Source organism: Bos grunniens, chromosome 6 (genome assembly GCF_055505025.1).
Source record: "Bos grunniens cultivar Pamir isolate PY7600 chromosome 6, Bosgru_T2T1.0, whole genome shotgun sequence".
Taxonomy (NCBI): Eukaryota; Metazoa; Chordata; class Mammalia; order Artiodactyla; family Bovidae; genus Bos; species Bos grunniens.
In genome coordinates, this window is record NC_141170.1 from 4,720,547 (window position 1) to 4,740,111 (window position 19,565).

Here is a 19,565-nt window from a genome sequence, read left to right on the forward strand (position 1 = left end):
GCAATACGTGAACCATGAACTTCCAGATGTTCAAGTTAGTTTTAGCAAAGGCAGAGGAACCAGAGATCAAATTGCCAACATCCACTGGATCATGGAAAAAGCAAGAGAGTTCCAGAAAAACATCTATTTCTGCTTTATTGACTATGCCAAAGCCTTTGACTATGTGGATCACAATAAACTGTGGAAAATTCTGAAAGAGATGGGAATACCAGACCACCTGATCCACCTCTTGAGAAATCTGTATGTAGGTCAGGAAGCAACAGTTAGAATTGGACATGGAACAACAGACTGGTTCCAAATAGGAAAAGGAGTTCGTCAAGGCTGTATATTGTCACCCTGCTTACTTAACTTCTATGCAGAATACATCATGAGAAATGCTGGGCTGGAAGAAGCACAAGCTGGAATCAAGATTGCTGGGAGAAATATCAATAACCTCAGATAAGCAGATGATACCACCCTTATGGCAGAAAGTGAAGAGGAACTCAAAAGCCTCTTGATGAAAGTGAAAGTGGAGAGTGAAAAAGTTGGCTTAAAGCTCAATATTCAGAAAACTAAGATCATGGTATCTGGTCCCATCACTTCATGGGAAATAGATGGGGAACCAGCAGAAACATTGTCAGACTTCATTTTTCTGGGCTCCAAAATCACTGCAGATGGTGATTGCAGCCATGAAATTAAAAGACTCTTACTCCTTGGAAGGAAAATTATGACCAACCTAGATAGTATATTCAAAAGCAGAGACATTACTTTGCCAACAAAGGTCTGTCTAGTCAAGGCTATGGTTTTTCCAATGGTCATGTATGGATGTCAGAGTTGGACTGTGAAAGCTGAGTGCCAAAGAACTGATGCTTTTGAACTTTGGTGTTGGAGAAGATGCTTGAGAGTCCCTTAGACTACAAAGAGATCCAACCAGTCCATTCTGAAGGAGATCAGTCCTGGGTGTTCATTGGAAGGAATGATGCTAAAGCTGAAACCCCAATACTTTGGCCACCTCATGCGAAGAGTTGACTCATTGGAAAACACTCTGATGCTGGGAGGGATTGGGGGCAGGAGGAGAAGGGGATGACAGAGGATGAGATGGCTGCATGGCATCACCGACTTGATGGACATGAGTTTGGGTGAACTCCGGGAGTTGGTGATGGATGGGGAGGCCTGGCGTGCTGCAATTCATGGGGTCGCAAAGAGTTGGACACGACTGAGCGACTGAACTGAACTGAACCCCAGGTTGCACAACTAGTGGAGGAGCAAGAAGGCCTGAAACTCAAAATTAAGTCTGGATCAGGGCTGGTGACCTTGGCAAGAAGACTAAGCTCTCTGGGTCTCGGCAGCCCACCTGTAAAATGGGACGCCCTTAGAGGAGCTGGGCCCTGAGGGAATGCACGCGAGATGACAACACAGGGCCTCCTTCCTGGAGGACGGTGGGCGCGGTGATGCACCTGCAGGGGCCAGAGTGTTGCCTAGGGGTCTCTGTACCCTCGCTCAGGAGCAAGGGAGTGGGCTCTTCTGTCTGACACCCAAATGCCTGAGTGGCTCTTAATATCACTGCCAGACCTGAGACTCACTCTCCCTTCTGGCCACCTTTTCCTCTCCTCCAGCATACACATCTGGAGAACACGGTCTCCAAGCAGGTCTCCATCCTCTCTCTCCCATCCCCTCCCTGGTACCCACCTGACCTGACCTGACCTGACCTGCACCTTCCTCCCATGGAGGGTCTTAAACAGCAGACATGTATTATCTCACAGATCTGGAGACCAGAAGACTCCCAGAGAGTTAGGGCAGCTTCTGTAAGAGCCTCGAGGCTGGCTGTCCTTCACTGGTGGCTTGCTAAACCGCTTTAGTCAAGTCCAATTCTTGGGGACCCTATAGACTCCAGTCCTCTGTCCATGGGACTCTCCAGACAAGAACACTGGAGTGTGTTGCCACGCCCTCTTTAGGGTATCTATCCAACCCAGGGATCTAACTTGAATCGTTTATATCCCTGGCATTGGCAGGCAGGTTCTTAACCAGTAGGTGGCTCAGATGGTAAAGAATCCGCCTGCAAGCCAGGAGACCTGGGTTCAATCCCTGGATAGGGAAGATCCCCTCGAGAAGGGAATGGCTACTCACTCCAGTATTCTTGTCTTGAGAATTCCATGGACAGGGGAGCCTGGTGGGCTACCGTCCTGTGGATCACAAAGAGTCAGACATGACTGAGTGACTAACACACTTCAAGAGAAGGTAGCATTTCCTTGCAGAGACAGGCTACAGCACAGGAGCGGTTCTTTCTGGTCAGGCTCTGTCATGCCCAGTGGTCCAGAGGAAGAGGCTACTGAGGTTCTGGGACACGTGACCTTGGTTCCTGGCAGCAAAGTGCTGTCAAGTAAAAGGGCCCACACACATGTGTTCAGCGCCAACGAGATGCACCATGAACTGCACCATGAACGCTGAGCCCGGGCACCATGAGAACACATGGTCTTGGCAGGACCCCGCAGCGGTGCCAGCTTGTCCCCAGTGTCACACGTGGGCACGTGGCCTGTGACCTCTTCCTGATCTGAGCCATAGTGAATCGTGAGAGCGTGAAGCGTGCCTTGTGCTGGGTGTTCCAGAGAAGGAACAGCCCGACCCTACTCTGTGCTGCGTGGGAGTCCGCACGATGGACCCACCAGCACCACTTCCGTGTGTTCCTGGGGACATGTCGCTGTCTGTCCTCTAGGGCGTGTGACCAGCCTGGGGGCTCAGGATGCCCTCATGGGCAGACTGCCTGGGCTGCACCCAGTGCCAAGCGCTCCCCACAGCAGCAGGGCCTGGCATCCTCTAGCTCCAGCCTTCCATAGCTCCCGTGTCTGCCCTCTGGGAGCCTGACCCGAAGCCTGCACCTGGGCCCTCCAGCACATGTCCCCCCTGCCTTTCTGGCCTCACCTCCCACCCACTCTTCTGCTCAGTCCACCCTGAAGCTGCTGGAAGGCCCACTACCCCCCATCCTCACGACCCTTTTCCTCTGCTGAGTCCTGGCCTCTGCTCCTGGCCTGAAAGGAGCGCCGTCCACCCATCACCACAGCTGCAGGGTCAGGGCCTCCCTACAGGTCGAGCCCTTTCCCAGGTCAGGGCCTTTGAGGTGCTGCTCCCTCTGCTGGGAAGCATCTTCCCCCACTTCCTGTCTGGCAGGGTGCTATTCCTCCTTTATGTCTTTTCATCTGTGAGAGATTTTCTCTGGGCCTTGGATCCTGCCTCCATAGCATTTACTGATGAATATCTTTCTGTATTAACCTGTGTGTTTGGTCCACATGAGTCCATTATGTCCTTTGCTGGATCACCTCCAGGAACAAAGCAGGACCTCCTGATCTTTTGAGGGAAAGAACTCAGGGATGTAACTGTCATGGACATGGCTGTCCCCCTTCTACCATGGACGACATGGGTGATACCCACAGCACAGCATATAAAGCTCAGCTCAGCAGCTCCTCCCAACTCCACCTCCACCTACTGTGTGGGCGAGTCCCTCCCCCCTGGAGCAGGACCCTGCACACCTCCTGACAGCCTGACTCAGAGCCCCGGGCTCCTGACCTGGACAGTGGGCACTCGTAGGTCTGTCCATAGGGTGGTTTGGATACTAAGCTGTTGGAGATGTAAGTGCCCCCCCAGTGCCTGACCACAGAGATAACTCTCCTCATACACAGCAGGTCCACCCCACCCCAGGCTGCAAGGCTGCCCTGCACCCCATTCTCAAGTTTCCATCAGTTAACAGCCACTGAACCCTGACTCTGTGCCAGGCTCTGTGCTGGAGGTGAGGGGCAAGAGTTGTGCTGCCCCCAGGATGTCCTTGTGGGGAGACAGGACTTGGCTGTGGTGGCTCTGCCCACAGGAGAATCTGCTCTGGTGGTCTGGACGTGCTTGGAGGACCCTGGAGGGCTTCCTCCGGGAGGGGTGGAGGGCACAGGGTGCTGGGGAGATGGCTGGTCCTGGGCCATGGTGTGGGAGGAAAGCCAGGGCAAGGCTGGGTCTTGTAGGCTCTTTCTCTCTCTCTGCTCTGGCTTCCTCTCTTATAACTCCACCTGTTCCCTCTCCCTGGCCATCTCTCCTCTAATCTCGCTCTGGGGCTGGGAGATGGGTAGGCAGTGTATTCAAGTCCATCCACTCCTGCAGTTTAGGGTCTTTAGTGTCCAGAGGGCAGGTTATTGTTCCGCGTTGGGTGAGGCAGCTGGAATCAGAAGGTCAGTCCTCCATTCATGTCAAGATCACACGGGGAGCAGCTCTATTTTCCTCCTTGGAGCTGGCTTCCAGGGCTTTGTCCAGCTCTATAGGGCATCCCTGGGGAGCAGGGGAGTTCAGACAGCTCTGCCCCCAACAGAGGGCATTTGGGGGCTGGGGAGAAGGAAAAGTTTCTCAGGGCAGAGTCAAACATCCACAGTTTGAGAACCTTCCTCTCTACCCATTCCCGTTCAGCTTGTCTTGCATAAAATGGGCTTCATACCAAGGCAGGCAACCCCAGTGCAGAACCCGGGCACAGAGGACACAGCTGCACGGCATTGACACACTTTCATATGGTCATCTGCTCCTGCCATCTCTTCTTCTCCCCTTCCTGTGCCAACCCTTCTGAGGGTACCCACCAGCTCCAGACCCCCTCCGTGTCCTGCTCTGTCTCATAATGGTCACCAGAAGCACAGAGTCCTGAGGCGGCTGCTGTTCGTGGTCCTGAAATTATGACACCAGTGGGATCTTTAATATTAATAATCCTTACACTGGGTTTTCTGTGTTTCACTTGCTACATGATTTCCTTCCATCTTTCAGTGGCCTGAGCTGTAGGAACTTCCTGTAGGGCAGGTGCGCCCAGGGGCCAGGGCAAGAGTATGAGATTGGACACAGAGCTTGGCATCACACATCCGGGTCAGTAGGCCAGTGCTGTAGCTCCCTCCCGTATATCTTAGGCATATCCCTCCACAGCAGGGGCATCTCCACCCTGTAATGAGCCCATGAAGGTGCCCAGGACACAGCAGGGCCAGTGTTAACACTGGGGGACTTGCTGAGATCTGGCAGGATGCAGGCAGATGCATCTTGGTATCCCTGTGGATTATTCCTTCTATCTTTGGGAGAACTTCGTGGCTTTGACTCTTGCAAGTGAAGCCTGAGTGTGAGCATGTGTGAAGCTACTGTCTGTGATAGGAGAGGGGAGAGAGGGCTGGCTCCAGTGGGCAGGGGAAGACACAGGTCCTTAATGCAGTTTTATTTAAGAAGTCAGAACACCCCCCATCCATCCATTTCCTGCCGTTAGCCCTCCAGATTGGCAGCTTTCCCCTCATCCCTGTAGGCTGCTTTCCTGTGTCTTGGGACCAAGAATCTGCCAAGGGCTCACTACTCTTGAAAGTGAATGAAGAACGTCCGGATCTCCTTCGGGTAGATGGTGACCTCAGGGCCTCCTGGCGGTGGCGAGGGCCTACTGGAGTTGCCTGGGAGCAGAGAGGGTCAGTCCAGCATGGCCTCTGGACCACCTGCTTCCCCAGGTCCCCTCCTCCCAGCATCCCCCTGGCAACACGGCTCCTGTTGCGTCTGTGGCTCCCACTGTGGATGCAGCCCTCAGCTGACCCCTCTTGACAGGACTGCACTGCCGGAGGGCCTCTCATTTCTGGCCTCCCCTGAGGACACAGCACATTCAAGGCATGTACTGGGGGCTCTGGGCCTGCTTGGTCTTGTTTCTCCATGGGTTGTGGCCCTGCATGTGTGCATAAGAGCCTTCTCACTGAGGCCATGAGGGGGCCCTGCCCTTGATCTCAATAGGCTGTCCTTAGACACACCCTGGGGTTTAGGCTTCCTCCTGGGATGAAACTTGCTCCTGCATCCATCCCTCCATCCCTCCCTCCATCCACCATCCACCACACACTCTTCCATCCTTTCATACGGCCTCCATCCTGCATCCTCCTATCCATCTGTTCAACCTCCATCTACACAACAGTCCATGTTCCATCCATTTTCCCTCCTTTCATTCATCCTTCACGCATTCTCTTTCCTTCCTTCCTTCCTTCCTCTTTCCATCCATCCATCACTCAACCATTGACCTGTCCATCATCCATCCACTTTTTTTCCTTCCTTCCATCTTTTTTTCTATCAAACCAGCCCTTTATCCATCTGTCTATCATACATTGACTAAGTGCCTACCTATGCAGCCAGACTATGCTGTGTACAGTAGACAAAAAAGGAGATAAATGGGACAGAGCAAAGTGAGGGAGAGGGGAGAGCAAGGGAGGCTCCTGACTCAGCCCTGGACCTGGGGCACGAGTCAGGGGAGGCCCAGATAAAGGGGCAATGGCTTTCCAGGCAGAAGGAACAGCAGAGGCAAACATTCCCAGGCAAGAAGCAGTCTGTGTGTGTGCACATAATGCACAGCAGGGCAACCGTCAGAACACCTGGGGGTGCACCTAAAGTTTGGGGCTCACTCAAGGCCGCAGAGGGTTGTGGTCTTGAACACACAAGTGCATGCACACACACACACACAACCTGTCTGGAGCTCTGGCACGTGGAGACTGACCTGAAGCCTAGAGTATAACCTTCTGTGGCTGATTCAGGAAGACTGAGACCCAGAGAAGGACGGCCAGCTCCAGGTCACACAGGCCTTAGGGGCAGAGCTGGAGTCTGTCTGGGGGTCAGCCTGGTTACCCGAGGCGGGGTCAGGACCAGGGTGCCCGAACCTCTGTGGCCGTGAGGGTCCTGTGAGCTCCAGGTCCAGCGGCGCATCTCGCTCACGTCCCAGGTCCCTGTGAGTGAGCGCTCCTCCACGGACACCACGGAGCCCAGTCCCCGCAGCACAGACTGCAGGACAGAGCACAGGAAGGGCTGAGCACCCGGACCGCAGATCTGAGCAGAGAACCTGACGAAGAAGGGCGGCCACACCAGGGCCCAGGGACAGGATCCCCCACATTCATTGTAGCGCAAGTCCCCATGGGAGGAGGGGCAGTCCCATTTTACAGATGAGGAACTGAGGCTGGGAGGAGCTGATCCCCCAGGGCTGGCTGGATCAGCACTCCCAGCAGGTGGCAGGCAGGTGGGGCCGCCCCAGCAAACACCCAGGCACCAGGGTTTGTCTCCCAAGGGTGCCTCCTCCTGGGAGCCTGACTCAGTGATGTCGGAGCGGGACACGGGAGGGGCAGGTGACCTGCAGGTTCACCATCACAGGCCGAGACAGCACGGGGTCCTGGTCCACCTCATACAGGTGCTGGAGCCGCAGCAGGACACGGCGGAGGTCTGCCTTGGCCTCGTGCTCTCGGTCTTGGGGACAGAAGGAAGGTGGAATGAGGACACAGTCTCGGCCTGGCTCTTCACACTCTCACCTCCCTTTCACATCTTCACCCTCCCTCGGAGGCAGCTAACACAGCCCCACTTCGCAGATGAGCCAAACAAGGCTCAGAGAGGGGCAGGCACTTGCCCAGACACACAGCTGGTGTGCATAAATAAGGAGGGGGAGGATCCACCCCAGGCGCAGCCAAAGCTACTGCCCCCCACCGCCCACACTGGGGCCGTTGCTGAAGTCTGGAAAGTCTTCATTCTTATTCACTGGTGAGGTTCTCCTTGGGCCTGTCCCTCCAGCCTCCTGTTCTCTGGAAGATTCTCCCTGCCCTTCCCCTGTGAAGGGGAGTGTGGCCTTGTAACCCTGAAGATGAGTCACCATTGCAAAGGTAATGTGTCAGGTCATGCCGCCAAGACCTAGGAAACGTGTCATAATAGAGCCTCCATCTCTGGACGTTGGAGAACGAATAAGAAGGGCCACCCTGCTGATCCCACAGAGCAAGGGGTCGAAATGAACCGTGCTGTGTGAGGACAGAGAGCGTGTGGGCTCCTTGTTACTGCAGCATAAGAGGTCTGCAAAGTCTCTTGTCTCCATTCAGGTGATGGGTTTAGGGACTGGAGCTCGAGAATCAGGGAAGGATTTCTGCCACTGGAAAATGATGCTGGAGATGATGGCAATGGTGATGCAGGTGATGATGATACGGGGGTTGTTTGTTCCTGGGGAGGCAGGCGGCCCTCCTGCCATCCCCAGTGCTCCCCTCGCTCAGCTTCTTACTCACTCCCTGGGAAGAGGGTCTTGCTTGGCCCAGCCTGTGTCTCCTTTACTTCATTCAGTACAAGCAGCCTCTAGGAGGTGCTTTCTCAGTGGCTTGGCCATACACACACACACACACACACACACACACACACACACGTTGGAGCCAAATGACTCTACTGCTGCTGGGAACCCCGTCCACCCCATCAGATGTGTCAGGTGGGCAGTGGTGCAGGGATGCTGGAGGTCAGGGTCAGGAAGCCACGTGGCTGCAGGCGTGAGCCATTCTTTCAAAGATCCAGTTTATCAGGCATAAAGATAACATCTGGCCTTGACTTCTTTCTGTTCTGGGCTGTCGGGCTGTCTGTCTGGGCTGACATTTATATGGGAACATCCGAAGCCCTGAGTGCGGCTTTGGGGACACAGCAGTGGCTGGGGCACAGAACTGCTCAGAGCCTAAAGGGGCAGGTAAGGGGTACAGCACCTATTCATTTCTAGAAGGTGTTGCCTCCACCAGGAAGCCCTCAGTGATGCCCAGCTGGGACCTTCCTCAGATCACTGTCATTGCTCTCTGATGAACTGCCTGCTTCCCTCTGTAGACAGAGGCCCCCCAAGCCCAGGGATGTTTCCTGTGTCATCCATGGCTCTATCCGCAGTGCCTGACATTAGAATCATTTTTCAAGGTATGAACAGAACCTCATCAAAGTCATGCCTGAGCCCAAAATACAGGCAGGACAACGGTGTATGAGGCTCCAGGAGAAGACCCTGGAAGAAGCAGAACCTCACAGAGCCTGGAGGACTCTGAGGAGAGCCCCTCTGTTCAGTGATGGGCTGGAGGACCGGGCTGACATGTGGAGGCAGGAGTGAGTCTGGACATCTGAACACCTGCCACCTTTCTGGAGAGTCTGCAGGTGCTCTGTGTGGTTTGAGCTGTACTTCCAGCCGGGGATGCTGAGGATCTGCAGGTGGACACTTGGTGGCAACGTCACAGCCTCTTGCTGCCTGGAGCCTGAGCCACGCAGGGCAATCTCTGAAAGGCAGATGGACAACAAGGAGAGGCTTTGGGCCAAACTCTCCTCGTGACACTCACAGCTCGCCACACTAAGTCCCCCACTTCATCTGATCTCACTCCCTCCCACCTGTGGCCCACATGGCAGGCAGCCTGAAGCACCTGTTGGTGCAAAAGCCCCAGCCTGCCTTGAAACTCTGGTCCAACCAGTTCAAACTGCAGACTGGGAGATGGGCCAAGAGAGAAGACGCCATTTTTTCCAGAACTTGCAGGGAGTTCACACAGAGACCTGCTCTGTGAACAAGGTCTCAGATGCCAGCTCCCGTGCTGTCATCTGTCGCTGCCTCTGCCCAGAGGGACTCAGCCCATCTCTCCCAGGAGATGCTTTGTTCAACTCTGGGCTCCAGCTGGAGCCGCCATCTCTTTACAGTTCCCAGGACTCAGTGATTGGTCAGGCTTGGGTCACGTGATTCGATCAGGGCCAATCAGAGCCCTTCCTGGGATTTTGGCCCTTGACACAGGCATCTCAGTTCCTTTGGTCCCAGAGCTGTTCACAGTCACCTCCCAGACAAGAGGAGAAACAAGGTCTGCAGACAGTGACGCTCAGGTAACGGAAAGAGAGGGTGGACAGCGCATGAAGGGCCCAGCACCCGAGGAAGCAATACACGCTACCCTTCCCTCAGGTGCGTCTGCCCCAGAATAAAGGCTCCTCTGGCTCCGTCTCACACCTTTGGTTTCTGTCTGTACAGGTGGAAGAGCCCAGGGCTGAGCCTGGGATGGAGCTGACCACAGCCATGGACGGGACCGTGGATGGAGCTGGCCACAGCCATGGACGGGACCGTGGATGGAGCTGGCCACAGCCATGGACGGGACCGTGGATGGAGCTGACCACAGCCATGGACGGGACCGTGGATGGAGCTGACCACAGCCATGGACGGGACCGTGGATGGAGCTGGCCACAGCCATGGACGGGACCGTGGATGGAGCTGGCCACAGCCATGGACGGGACCGTGGATGGAGCTGGCCACAGCCATGGACGGGACCGTGGATGGAGCTGGCCACAGCCATGGACGGGACCGTGGATGGAGCTGGCCACAGCCATGGACGGGACCGTGGATGGAGCTGGCCACAGCCATGGACGGGACCGTGGATGGAGCTGGCCACAGCCATGGACGGGACCGTGGATGGAGCTGGCCACAGCCATGGACGGGACCGTGGATGGAGCTGGCCACAGCCATGGACGGGACCGTGGATGGAGCTGGCCACAGCCATGGACGGGACCGTGGATGGAGCTGGCCACAGCCATGGACGGGACCGTGGATGGAGCTGGCCACAGCCATGGACGGGACCGTGGATGGAGCTGGCCACAGCCATGGACGGGACCGTGGATGGAGCTGGCCACAGCCATGGACGGGACCGTGGATGGAGCTGGCCACAGCCATGGACGGGACCGTGGATGGAGCTGGCCACAGCCATGGACGGGACCGTGGATGGAGCTGGCCACAGCCATGGACGGGACCGTGGATGGAGCTGGCCACAGCCATGGACGGGACCGTGGATGGAGCTGGCCACAGCCATGGACGGGACCGTGGATGGAGCTGGCCACAGCCATGGACGGGACCGTGGATGGAGCTGGCCACAGCCATGGACGGGACCGTGGATGGAGCTGGCCACAGCCATGGACGGGACCGTGGATGGAGCTGGCCACAGCCATGGACGGGACCGTGGATGGAGCTGGCCACAGCCATGGACGGGACCGTGGATGGAGCTGGCCACAGCCATGGACGGGACCGTGGATGGAGCTGGCCACAGCCATGGACGGGACCGTGGATGGAGCTGGCCACAGCCATGGACGGGACCGTGGATGGAGCTGGCCACAGCCATGGACGGGACCGTGGATGGAGCTGGCCACAGCCATGGACGGGACCGTGGATGGAGCTGGCCACAGCCATGGACGGGACCGTGGATGGAGCTGACCACAGCCATGGAGCTTTCTCACCACGGCAACATCCTCTTTGCTGCCAGGAAGGAACCACTGACTGCCACAGGAGCAATCCCAGCCCAGCTGGCCAAACCCGTCTCTCTCCTCGGAATCTGCCCCTGGACACAGGCATGGCTGGGCCGGCAGCTCCTGACAGTCCCAAAAGAGATGGACATGACCACCTGCTCCCAAGAGGCCCAGAGCTACCCTGTCTCCCTCCTGCCCCAGCCTCTTGTCCAGCTCATCCTTCCATTCCACTTGCTTCCCCACGTGCGGCTCAAGTACCTGCCACTTCAGTCTCTTTACTTCCAAACAAGAGAACATCAACTGTTATCTCTTAAAGTTGATCACTGTACACCACCCGGTCTGGGGTTGCAAACTCCACCAAACGTACAGACATCAGGTCTCTCGTGGCCTCTAATTCCCCTTCACCCTGAAGTTGGATCCCCTGACTTGTTCCCCAGCAGAGCCCCTGAGAAGTCCTTCAGGACGAGAGCTGGGTCAAGCGCAGGAGCAGTCTGCAGCGTGCCAGGCACTCAGCGAATGCTCAGTGAGCACCTCAGCTACCACCCGCCTTCTTCTAATGCCTTGCGGAAGTCTAGCCTAAATCTCAAACAGGGAAAACCTAAAATCACGCCCTCATCAGAAGTTCTGCAAGTGATGAGAAATAGGAAACAGGTTAAGGATTACAGGCAACATTTGGAGTCAATGTGGGTTTGACTCCATCCACTGAAATAAGTCAAATATTGTAATAAAGCCAGACAGGAGTATCTTGGTTTCATAGTGCATATAAAACTTATGTTTACACTTTACTATAATCTATTGTGTGCAGTAGCATTATGTCTAAGAGAAACAGTTTATATATACATTAGATTTTAAAAGCTTTCTTGTTAAAAAAAAAAGTTACCTCAGGTGAGACTTCAGTGATTAGCAATCTTTCTGCAAGAACAATGACAAAGATCACTAATCCTGTGGCAATTATAGTAATAATGAAAAATATTTGAATACTGTGGGAAATAGCAAAATGTGATACATTGGTGTGAACTGAGCAAATGCTGTTGAACGAGCAGTGCAGATGAACGTGCTGCATGCAAGATGCAGCAAACCTTCAATTTGTAAACAATGCAGTATCTTCAATACTCAAAAAAAAAAAAAAGAAAAGCAATGCATATATGTTGAGGTATGCCTGTAGAGAGAATGACAAATACACACTTTGTGTTTATGTCTATAAAATTTGAAAGATTCTCTATAGTAGCATCTTCAAATACTTTCAAATGCACTCATTGTTTAAACTATTTCATGTTCAACTATTTAGCTATGCTACCCAACTGTAGTGAAGGAAATTTATAGAAGCTTCAGGAGAGGCAACTCATAAAACTTACAGATCAGGACATAGAATAGAATCACCCTCACTTGGTGACAATGCACTTAATTCAGATAAAGCCGGTCTCTTAAATGCTGAGCAACCAGACCTGAATGGTAACATATATCATAGGAAGAAGTAGAAAGTGTCCTCATAGAAGGAAATAGAGGAGATTGAGGGAACAGAGGTAAGGAGGGCATTGCAGTAAGTCCCAGCTGTGAACCTACTAGCTGTATGACCTGGAATGAGTCACTGAAACTCTGTGCACCTCAGGTTGCCCACATTTAAAATGAGGGGCCTGGATGTGAGGACTCTGGTCCCTTCCTACCCCGAAGTAGCCCAGATCCTAGCAGGTACTGGTAGGATAAGGTACTAGGTAGAGATAAGCGGTCCAGGGTCCTGGAGGAGAAGAATGGACAAACTTTTTTTTTTCTACATTTCTTTGTCTTAGACCCAAAAGATGTTTTTACTTAAACTGTGAGGTGTTATGACAGCAATCTTTAAGACTGACTTTCTTTAAGCCCAGAGCTAATGATTACACAACAAAACAACTCATCTTGCTCAAGAGTATGTTTTTCCTTAAACTCTATACTCATGATTATACAATAAAAAAGTATCGTGCTCCAGGACATGTTTCTCCTTCTTAAGAAGTACCTTCTGACTAATCTTATCTTAAGACTTACTTGTGGCAGTCAGTCTGGTAAGACCTGTCTCTTGTTGGTTCTAACCTTGTTCATTTAAGATGTCGCTTGTGGGAGTGGGTCTGGTAAAAATGTATAAAGGCTTGATATGACTACCAGGTGGGGTTCTGCCCCTCCGCCTTCTGACGTCTACCTCAGAGGCTTTCTCTGTCATTTTTCAGTGTAATGAAGCTTCAGCTACACAAAAGGTCTGAGTGATCAAGCATGGGCCCTGATCCCAAAGCTAAATCTTCTTCAGAGATCACAAATCAACATCATTCACCATTGGCTACCAATACGAGCTCAGCCCCATCCCTGGGAAGGTGGGCTCCCCTGGGGGCAGTGATGGCGGGTGAAGTGAAAGGACCCCCACCTCACCGTTCATCTTTCTGAGCATCACGATGGGCCGGTGCTGCAGCGCCAGCCCGCTCCTCTGGCGCAGGCCACTGATGAGGGCCCTGGAGCCCAGCAGGAGCCAGAACACTGGGTGGGCGACCGAGGTGTCATTCAGTGTGAGGTCAACAGCGATGTTTCCCGGATTGTTGTTCACCAGCCGGCGGTGGAGCATGACCTGCAGGGGACAACTGTCTGACCGGGCCTGCCTGGGCCCTGGGGTCCCCAAGAGTGACCAGCGGGGCCTCCTCCTACCTCCATCTGCCCGTTCCTTTGGCTGGAGACACCGTGCGCCTGATCGGACAGCAGCACCAGCCTGCTTCGTCTGTCCTGGATGAAGGCTGATTGCACCATGGGGTAGTAATTCTGCAGACAGAAACATTGGCAGGCTGGTGGTGGGGGCAGTGGGCCAGGTCAGCCAGCAGGTCGGGGATCTCCCTCTGGCCCTAGGCAGCCTCCTGCATGGGCACAGCAGCAGCCCAGGGTGGCACAGTACTGATGGGAGGGGCTCTGACTTGTGAGATGAACACACTGGGATTCAATCCAGCTCCACTGCTTCCTGACCTTATGCCCTGGGGGCCCAGCCTGCCCAAGCCTCAGTTTCCCCATATGTGAAATGTGCCCAAAAGGTCCCCCTGGTGCAGGGAGACAATGAGGCATTTGTGCCAGTCCAGCCTGAGATGGCCCCCAGCCAGGGGTTCCCAAATAGAGAGAGGTTGGTGTCTGGGTTGGAAAACACTCGCACAGCCCTGCCCTTTCCTGTTTTGGAGGAAGATGTCCGGGGCTGGTAGCCCCGGACCCTCTGGAGCCCAGGGCACAGTGTGTGAAGACCAGCTGTAGAGATGAACTGACAGAAGCTCAAGGAAGACAGAGCAGGGAGGAGACACACCCCCTTCTCCGGGTCCCTCTGGAAGAAGAGACAACTGACTAGAGGAAGGCTCAGGAGGCACCCAGCGCTGTGCTGCCCCTGATCATCCCAGGCCTCAGCACAGCTCAGGGGGAGGTCGCTCTCTTCCCAGGAGAGCACCGAGGCCCAGGGACACCCAGGGACTCGCCCAAGGTCATGCCTCCGGAGGGTGAGACCCTGGGAGCTGATTGATTTTGGAGTTCAGCCCCTAATCCGCTCTCCCTGGAAGACAGGCTGAGGCACTGCTCTGAGCAGCCAAGGAGGGTCACACCCCGTTCAGGCCTAGACAGGCACCACGTGCTTAATCCTCAAGCAACCTCCAGTCGGTCATCCATCTGACCGAGCAGGACCTGTGGTGCACATAAGGGACCTCAGGGACACAGCTCATCCACGGTGGCCCCAGAGCTCTGACACCTGGTTTGAACAAGCCTGGCCACAGGCCCTAGGGGCAGACTCAGGGCAGCGGGGCTCTGGAGACGCTCTGGACCTAAGGGAACTCTCCTGCTTTCTGGAAAATGGCCATCAAGATTGGGTCTACAGCAGCCACACTCCAGGACAGCTCAGGGCATACCCGAGCGATGGTGTTGTTCTTGTAGTTCCTGTACGGCCTGCGCTGCATCTGGTAGCTGTTGTTGTCCGAGTAGAGGACCCGCCCTGTGTTCAGCTTGGTGCTTGTCCTCAGGATGGCCTCGCGGTTCAGCTCCAAGGGGCCCACCCGGTACTCCTGCTCTATGTGATGGCAGAGCAGCTCCCCGTCAGAGCCCTGGGATCCATGGGCCAGCCGGGAGTAGATGGTGAACGTGGGCTCACTGTCGTTCACCTCCCTGGAGGAGAAGCAGGAGAGGTAGGGCAAGCCTGGGGAGCCTTCTGGATGCCCCGCCCTTCTCGTTTCTTCCTTCCTCTCCTTCTGTTTCCCTCCCTCCATCCTTCCTGCAGCCAGCGGGGTGGGGAGACTGCTTGGGCAATAGAACAGGAGGGATCCGGTTCCCTGAAGGTTCTGGGCACCCAGCGATGCCTGGGGGCTCTGTCTGTCCTGCTAATGAAAACACAAGAACTGCTCTCCTGCGTTTTCACTGTCACCATGGGCTCCTGTCCCGCCTCTAGACTTAGGTACCACCAAGGTGACACAGCGCAGGCAAGCAGAGCAGGACTGCAGAGACTGGACTGCAGAGTGGACCAGCTCATGACTTCATCGAACTTCCATGGAGGAAGGACTGTGTGCCAAGCCCAGGTCCAGGAGCTGGGTGTCTGAAGCATGACAGGCCCTCATTTCCCCATTCATCTGCCTGTGAGCACCTCCATGTGCTGAGCACAACCAGGGGGCCGCCCTCACCTGTAGAAGTACTGCCGGATCTCAGTCACCAGCAGCCCCTCCACGATCTCCATCATCACAGCTTCCCACGCTGGCTCTGCTGTACCACTGGGTGTGAACACATAATTGTCTGAAACGGGGCCTTGCCAGACATCACTATTTGCGTGATACTCCATGAACTGCTGGGTCACATATACCTTTCGGTTACTCTGCCTGCAAACAGAGGAAAGAGAAAGCCGTGTCATCATGACAGAAAACATGTCATCCTCATGCTGGAACCAGGCTCACAGAGGCTCCATGGAGATGCCAGCCAGGAGCCAGGGATGAACAGAGACCCTTCAACAGGACTAAAGTGGTCTATCTGTACAACAGAATATTATTGAGTCTGCAAGAAGAATGAGGGGTCTCATTGACCCTTCAACGTGCCTGAAAGTTGGAAACATGACAAGAATTGAAAGAAGGGAGCCTGCCAAGGACCCCATATGGTATAATCTCATTGCATGATACGTCAGTGTAGGCCAGTCTTGAGAGACAGAAAGGAGGTTCGAGTCACCAGGGCTTGATCAAGGTGAAAGATGTGTGGGTCCTGAGCCATGATGGAGCCTAAGTCCACAGTGCTGACTGCACCTTTCCCAGCCTGACCAGGGAGACTCAGAACGTTCTGGGGCTGCACCCCATTTCTGCTGCTCCCCACACTCTCCCCCTGACCACCTCTGCTGGATCCTGTAGGTCCTGGCTGCTTCTGTGTCCTGGCCTAGACTCACACACTTAGGAATAGAGCTCGATGCACTACAGGGAGCTTCACCATCACACCCTTGCCCTTGGCTGAGGAAATGGAGATCCAAGTAGGGCATTACATGCCCAGGTCCCAGGGTCCTCCTGGCCTCAGAGGCAGCAATGACTGCACCTCACCTCTCCCAGATACTGTGCATCAGGTTGGTGTCCAGGTCCAGGAAGACGATGTAGCAGTCATTTTTCACAGGCACCAGGCTCCCGCCCACCTGCCCACCGTATCTCCTGAGTCGGCCTCCAAACTGCGTGGTTATGGCCACAAAGGGCTCAGGCTCCCCCGTTTCCTCCTGGGAACTCCTGCTGGGCCGGATGCTGTAGTGCCGGTAACTGAGTCCCGGGATCGTGGTCAGCACGTGCAGGTCATAGGCAGAGGGCATCTCCTTCGAGCACTGGACCTGCAAGACCCGAAGGGCGGGATGAATGATGGATGTCAGGGATGGAAGGTGCCTCAGTCTCCTCGGAAATCCTGGGCTTACACACCTGGTGGATGGAGTGCTTGCTTGACACAGAGACAGCTGGTCATCCAACACTGGGCTGAGCTGGGCTCCCCTCCTGCACCCTCCCTGATCAACTGGATCCAATCTCCTCTCCCTTCTTCCTCCTTCTCTACTGGGGCTGCAAACCACCTGCCCTCCTCCCACACTCCCTCCTGTTCCTGCCTCTGAGACTGCTCACAGTGTTCCACCTCTTTAGAGGGGGTTCCCTTGTCTCTTAATCCTCTGATTTTTCCAAGGAGGGAGGTTTCCAGGTCACCCTGCAAGCTTTTCTCTAGCTGCACGTCATCTGATTCAGGGAAGGGAATTGGATGAGGACACTGGGTCCATGCAGGAGGTTCTTCAGTCTCTAGGGAGCAAGTGTCATTTCTGGGTCTTGTGGGAGGGTTTGGGGGGCTATGAGCAATCCCATGTGGCTCCTTGCAGGCTCCAGCCTGGCCTTTCTCTGAACTAAAAGAGATACCCATCCGCACCCCACACCCCTAACCTGTCCTGATCTTTTCCTCCAGCACAATTGTCATGTCACTCCTATGCTTTCTGATTTTCTTCTTGCCTGGATCCCCCACTGGAATAGGAGCCCCCCGAATGCAGGAACTTTTGTCTACTTGGTTATTAAAGTTCCTCCAGTGCCTAGAGTAACGCCTGACACATACTAGGTGTTCAGTAGTATTTAAGAAAGAGCATTTCGGCTTGGTGGGTGGTGCCTTTGGGTGGGGAAGGGAGATGTTCCATGTTGGGTCTACTCCACCCAACACCCTTCCCTCCCCTGACCCTGACACAGAGGAATCTTCCTCATCTGTTTCAGCTAAGGATCACTGCCCTGGCTGCCTGGTCATTACCCCAGGCCTTAACTGTCCATTTCTGTATCTGCTCCTTGAATCCCAGGATGGCTCCCGAGTCCAGGGATGAGCACTCATCTGGGACCAAGCCCAGCACAGGCTTTCAGGAGTGTTTGCTGAGTGGCTGACTAATGGCATTACTCGATCCAGCTCCCCAAGGAAGGGCTGGCTTGGTAACAGGAGGGTCACCTCTATAATCAAGTCTAGCTCCAGGTCTGGGAAGGAGATGAGCAGGGACCACACAGGATGTGGGTGTCATAGCTGGGGCCTGCCCCTACGACAGCACCTCCATAAAGATGAACAGTGAAGACTATTGCTGGCTTCCGCATGGGAAGTAGAAATTTATACAGGGTCATATATACTTATACACCAAGTCACCTCAGTGTTGTCTGACTCTTGGTGACCCCATGGACTGTAGCCCACCAGGCTCTCTGCCCATGGGATTCTCCAGTCAAGAGTACTGGAGTGGGTTACCATGCGCTCATGCAGTGGATATTCCCAACCAGGTATCGAACCCGTGTTTCTTGTGGCTCTGCATTACAGGCGGATTCTGGTCAACTCAGATACGCAAAGGGAAGGGTCAGTCCACTGGGTGGATCCACTGACCCTGATGGTGACTCACCCTTAGGACACTCCTCACAGTCAGGGCAGCGTGTCACATCTTCCCCTTAGATGCCCACTTCTGGGGGCCCCATGCAGAGCAAGGGCAGCAACAGGGCATGCACCACAGATGGGATGTGCCCCTTACCTGTGCAGGCACAGGGAGGCCTGACTCGTCTGTGATGCTGACTTTGGGGAAGTCCACAGTCAGGGTGATGATGGTGGTGACCGTCCAAGCCAGTGGGTTGTAGACCACTGCAAAGTGTCCCCCAGGCTCTGGGCCTGCATACAGAGAACAGGATCTACTGCTGTACCTGACCCAACCTTCACCCCTGGTGCCCCTCGGAACAAGAGAATCTGAGGCAGGTGAGACGAGCTCTGCAGAGGCCCAGGGGAAGGACAGACAGACACATGGGCTCTGATGTCCAACCCCTCCTCATCTGTTCAAGCTGGGTCCTGATTCCCAGGCGGGATGGGGGAGCATGCCCTAGAGATGAGGGTCCTTGAGCTCCTCACTCATCTCTACTGTTCAGCAGCGTTACTGGTGAGAAGACTGAGGTCTAGAGCCAAGGCTTAGGTGTCCAAGGTGACCCACGCCCTATGGCCTGGCGCCAAAGCTGGAGAGCTGGCAATGTACAGACAATTCTCTGGAGCTTGGAGGGTCAAAGTCAGTCACCAAGGTCAGCAGTGGAGCCCTTTTTGGTATGAACCTGGACTCTCTTTCTGCTCTACCCCCAACCCCAGGTGACCATCTATGACCACGTCCAATGACTCCCAGATCCGTGAACACTGCACACACTGTCCAGTCCCTGGCCTCTGCCCATGCAGTTCCCATGGCTGGATGTCTTTCTGGGGTCTCCACCTGCCCTTTCCTTGGGGAGCTGCCCCTGTGAGCTCATGGGAATGGCTGGACTCACCAGACACTGGAAGGACCCCGTTCTACTTCCCTTTCTATGTCCGTCATCCCCTCCCGACCCCAGTCCCTGTGGACAGGATTCCAGTCTGCTGCACTCCTGTGTCTGCCCCTTCCAGTGTCTGAAGGTAAGATGGAACTGTACTCAGACACAGAGAAGAGGGCAGAGCTGGGCAGGTGAGGGGTGAGGCAGAGTGGGGAGAGCACAGTAAGAGAGAGCAGGGTGAGTGTGGATCCTGGGAGGGTGGGCGGGCCACATGCTCCTGCAGGGAAGACA

General features: G+C 54.8%; 1 protein-coding gene across 1 annotated transcript in view; it reads right to left on the minus strand.

The window, feature by feature from the left end:
• Positions 1–5,325: 5,325 nt before the first annotated feature.
• LOC147370226 (epididymis-specific alpha-mannosidase-like) overlaps positions 5,326–19,565 on the minus strand; it is a 43,327-nt gene continuing 29,087 nt past the window's right edge. Inside the window, exons 10-19 of the mRNA XM_086407349.1 lie at positions 18,524–18,657; positions 16,563–16,837; positions 15,672–15,863; positions 14,910–15,162; positions 13,687–13,797; positions 13,417–13,609; positions 8,898–9,035; positions 7,121–7,233; positions 6,657–6,777; positions 5,326–5,420 (exon numbers count right to left, since the gene is read on the minus strand). Coding sequence (XP_086263475.1) covers positions 5,326–5,420; positions 6,657–6,777; positions 7,121–7,233; positions 8,898–9,035; positions 13,417–13,609; positions 13,687–13,797; positions 14,910–15,162; positions 15,672–15,863; positions 16,563–16,837; positions 18,524–18,657 — 1,625 coding nt within the window. The remainder of the gene's footprint in view (positions 5,421–6,656; positions 6,778–7,120; positions 7,234–8,897; positions 9,036–13,416; positions 13,610–13,686; positions 13,798–14,909; positions 15,163–15,671; positions 15,864–16,562; positions 16,838–18,523; positions 18,658–19,565) is intronic.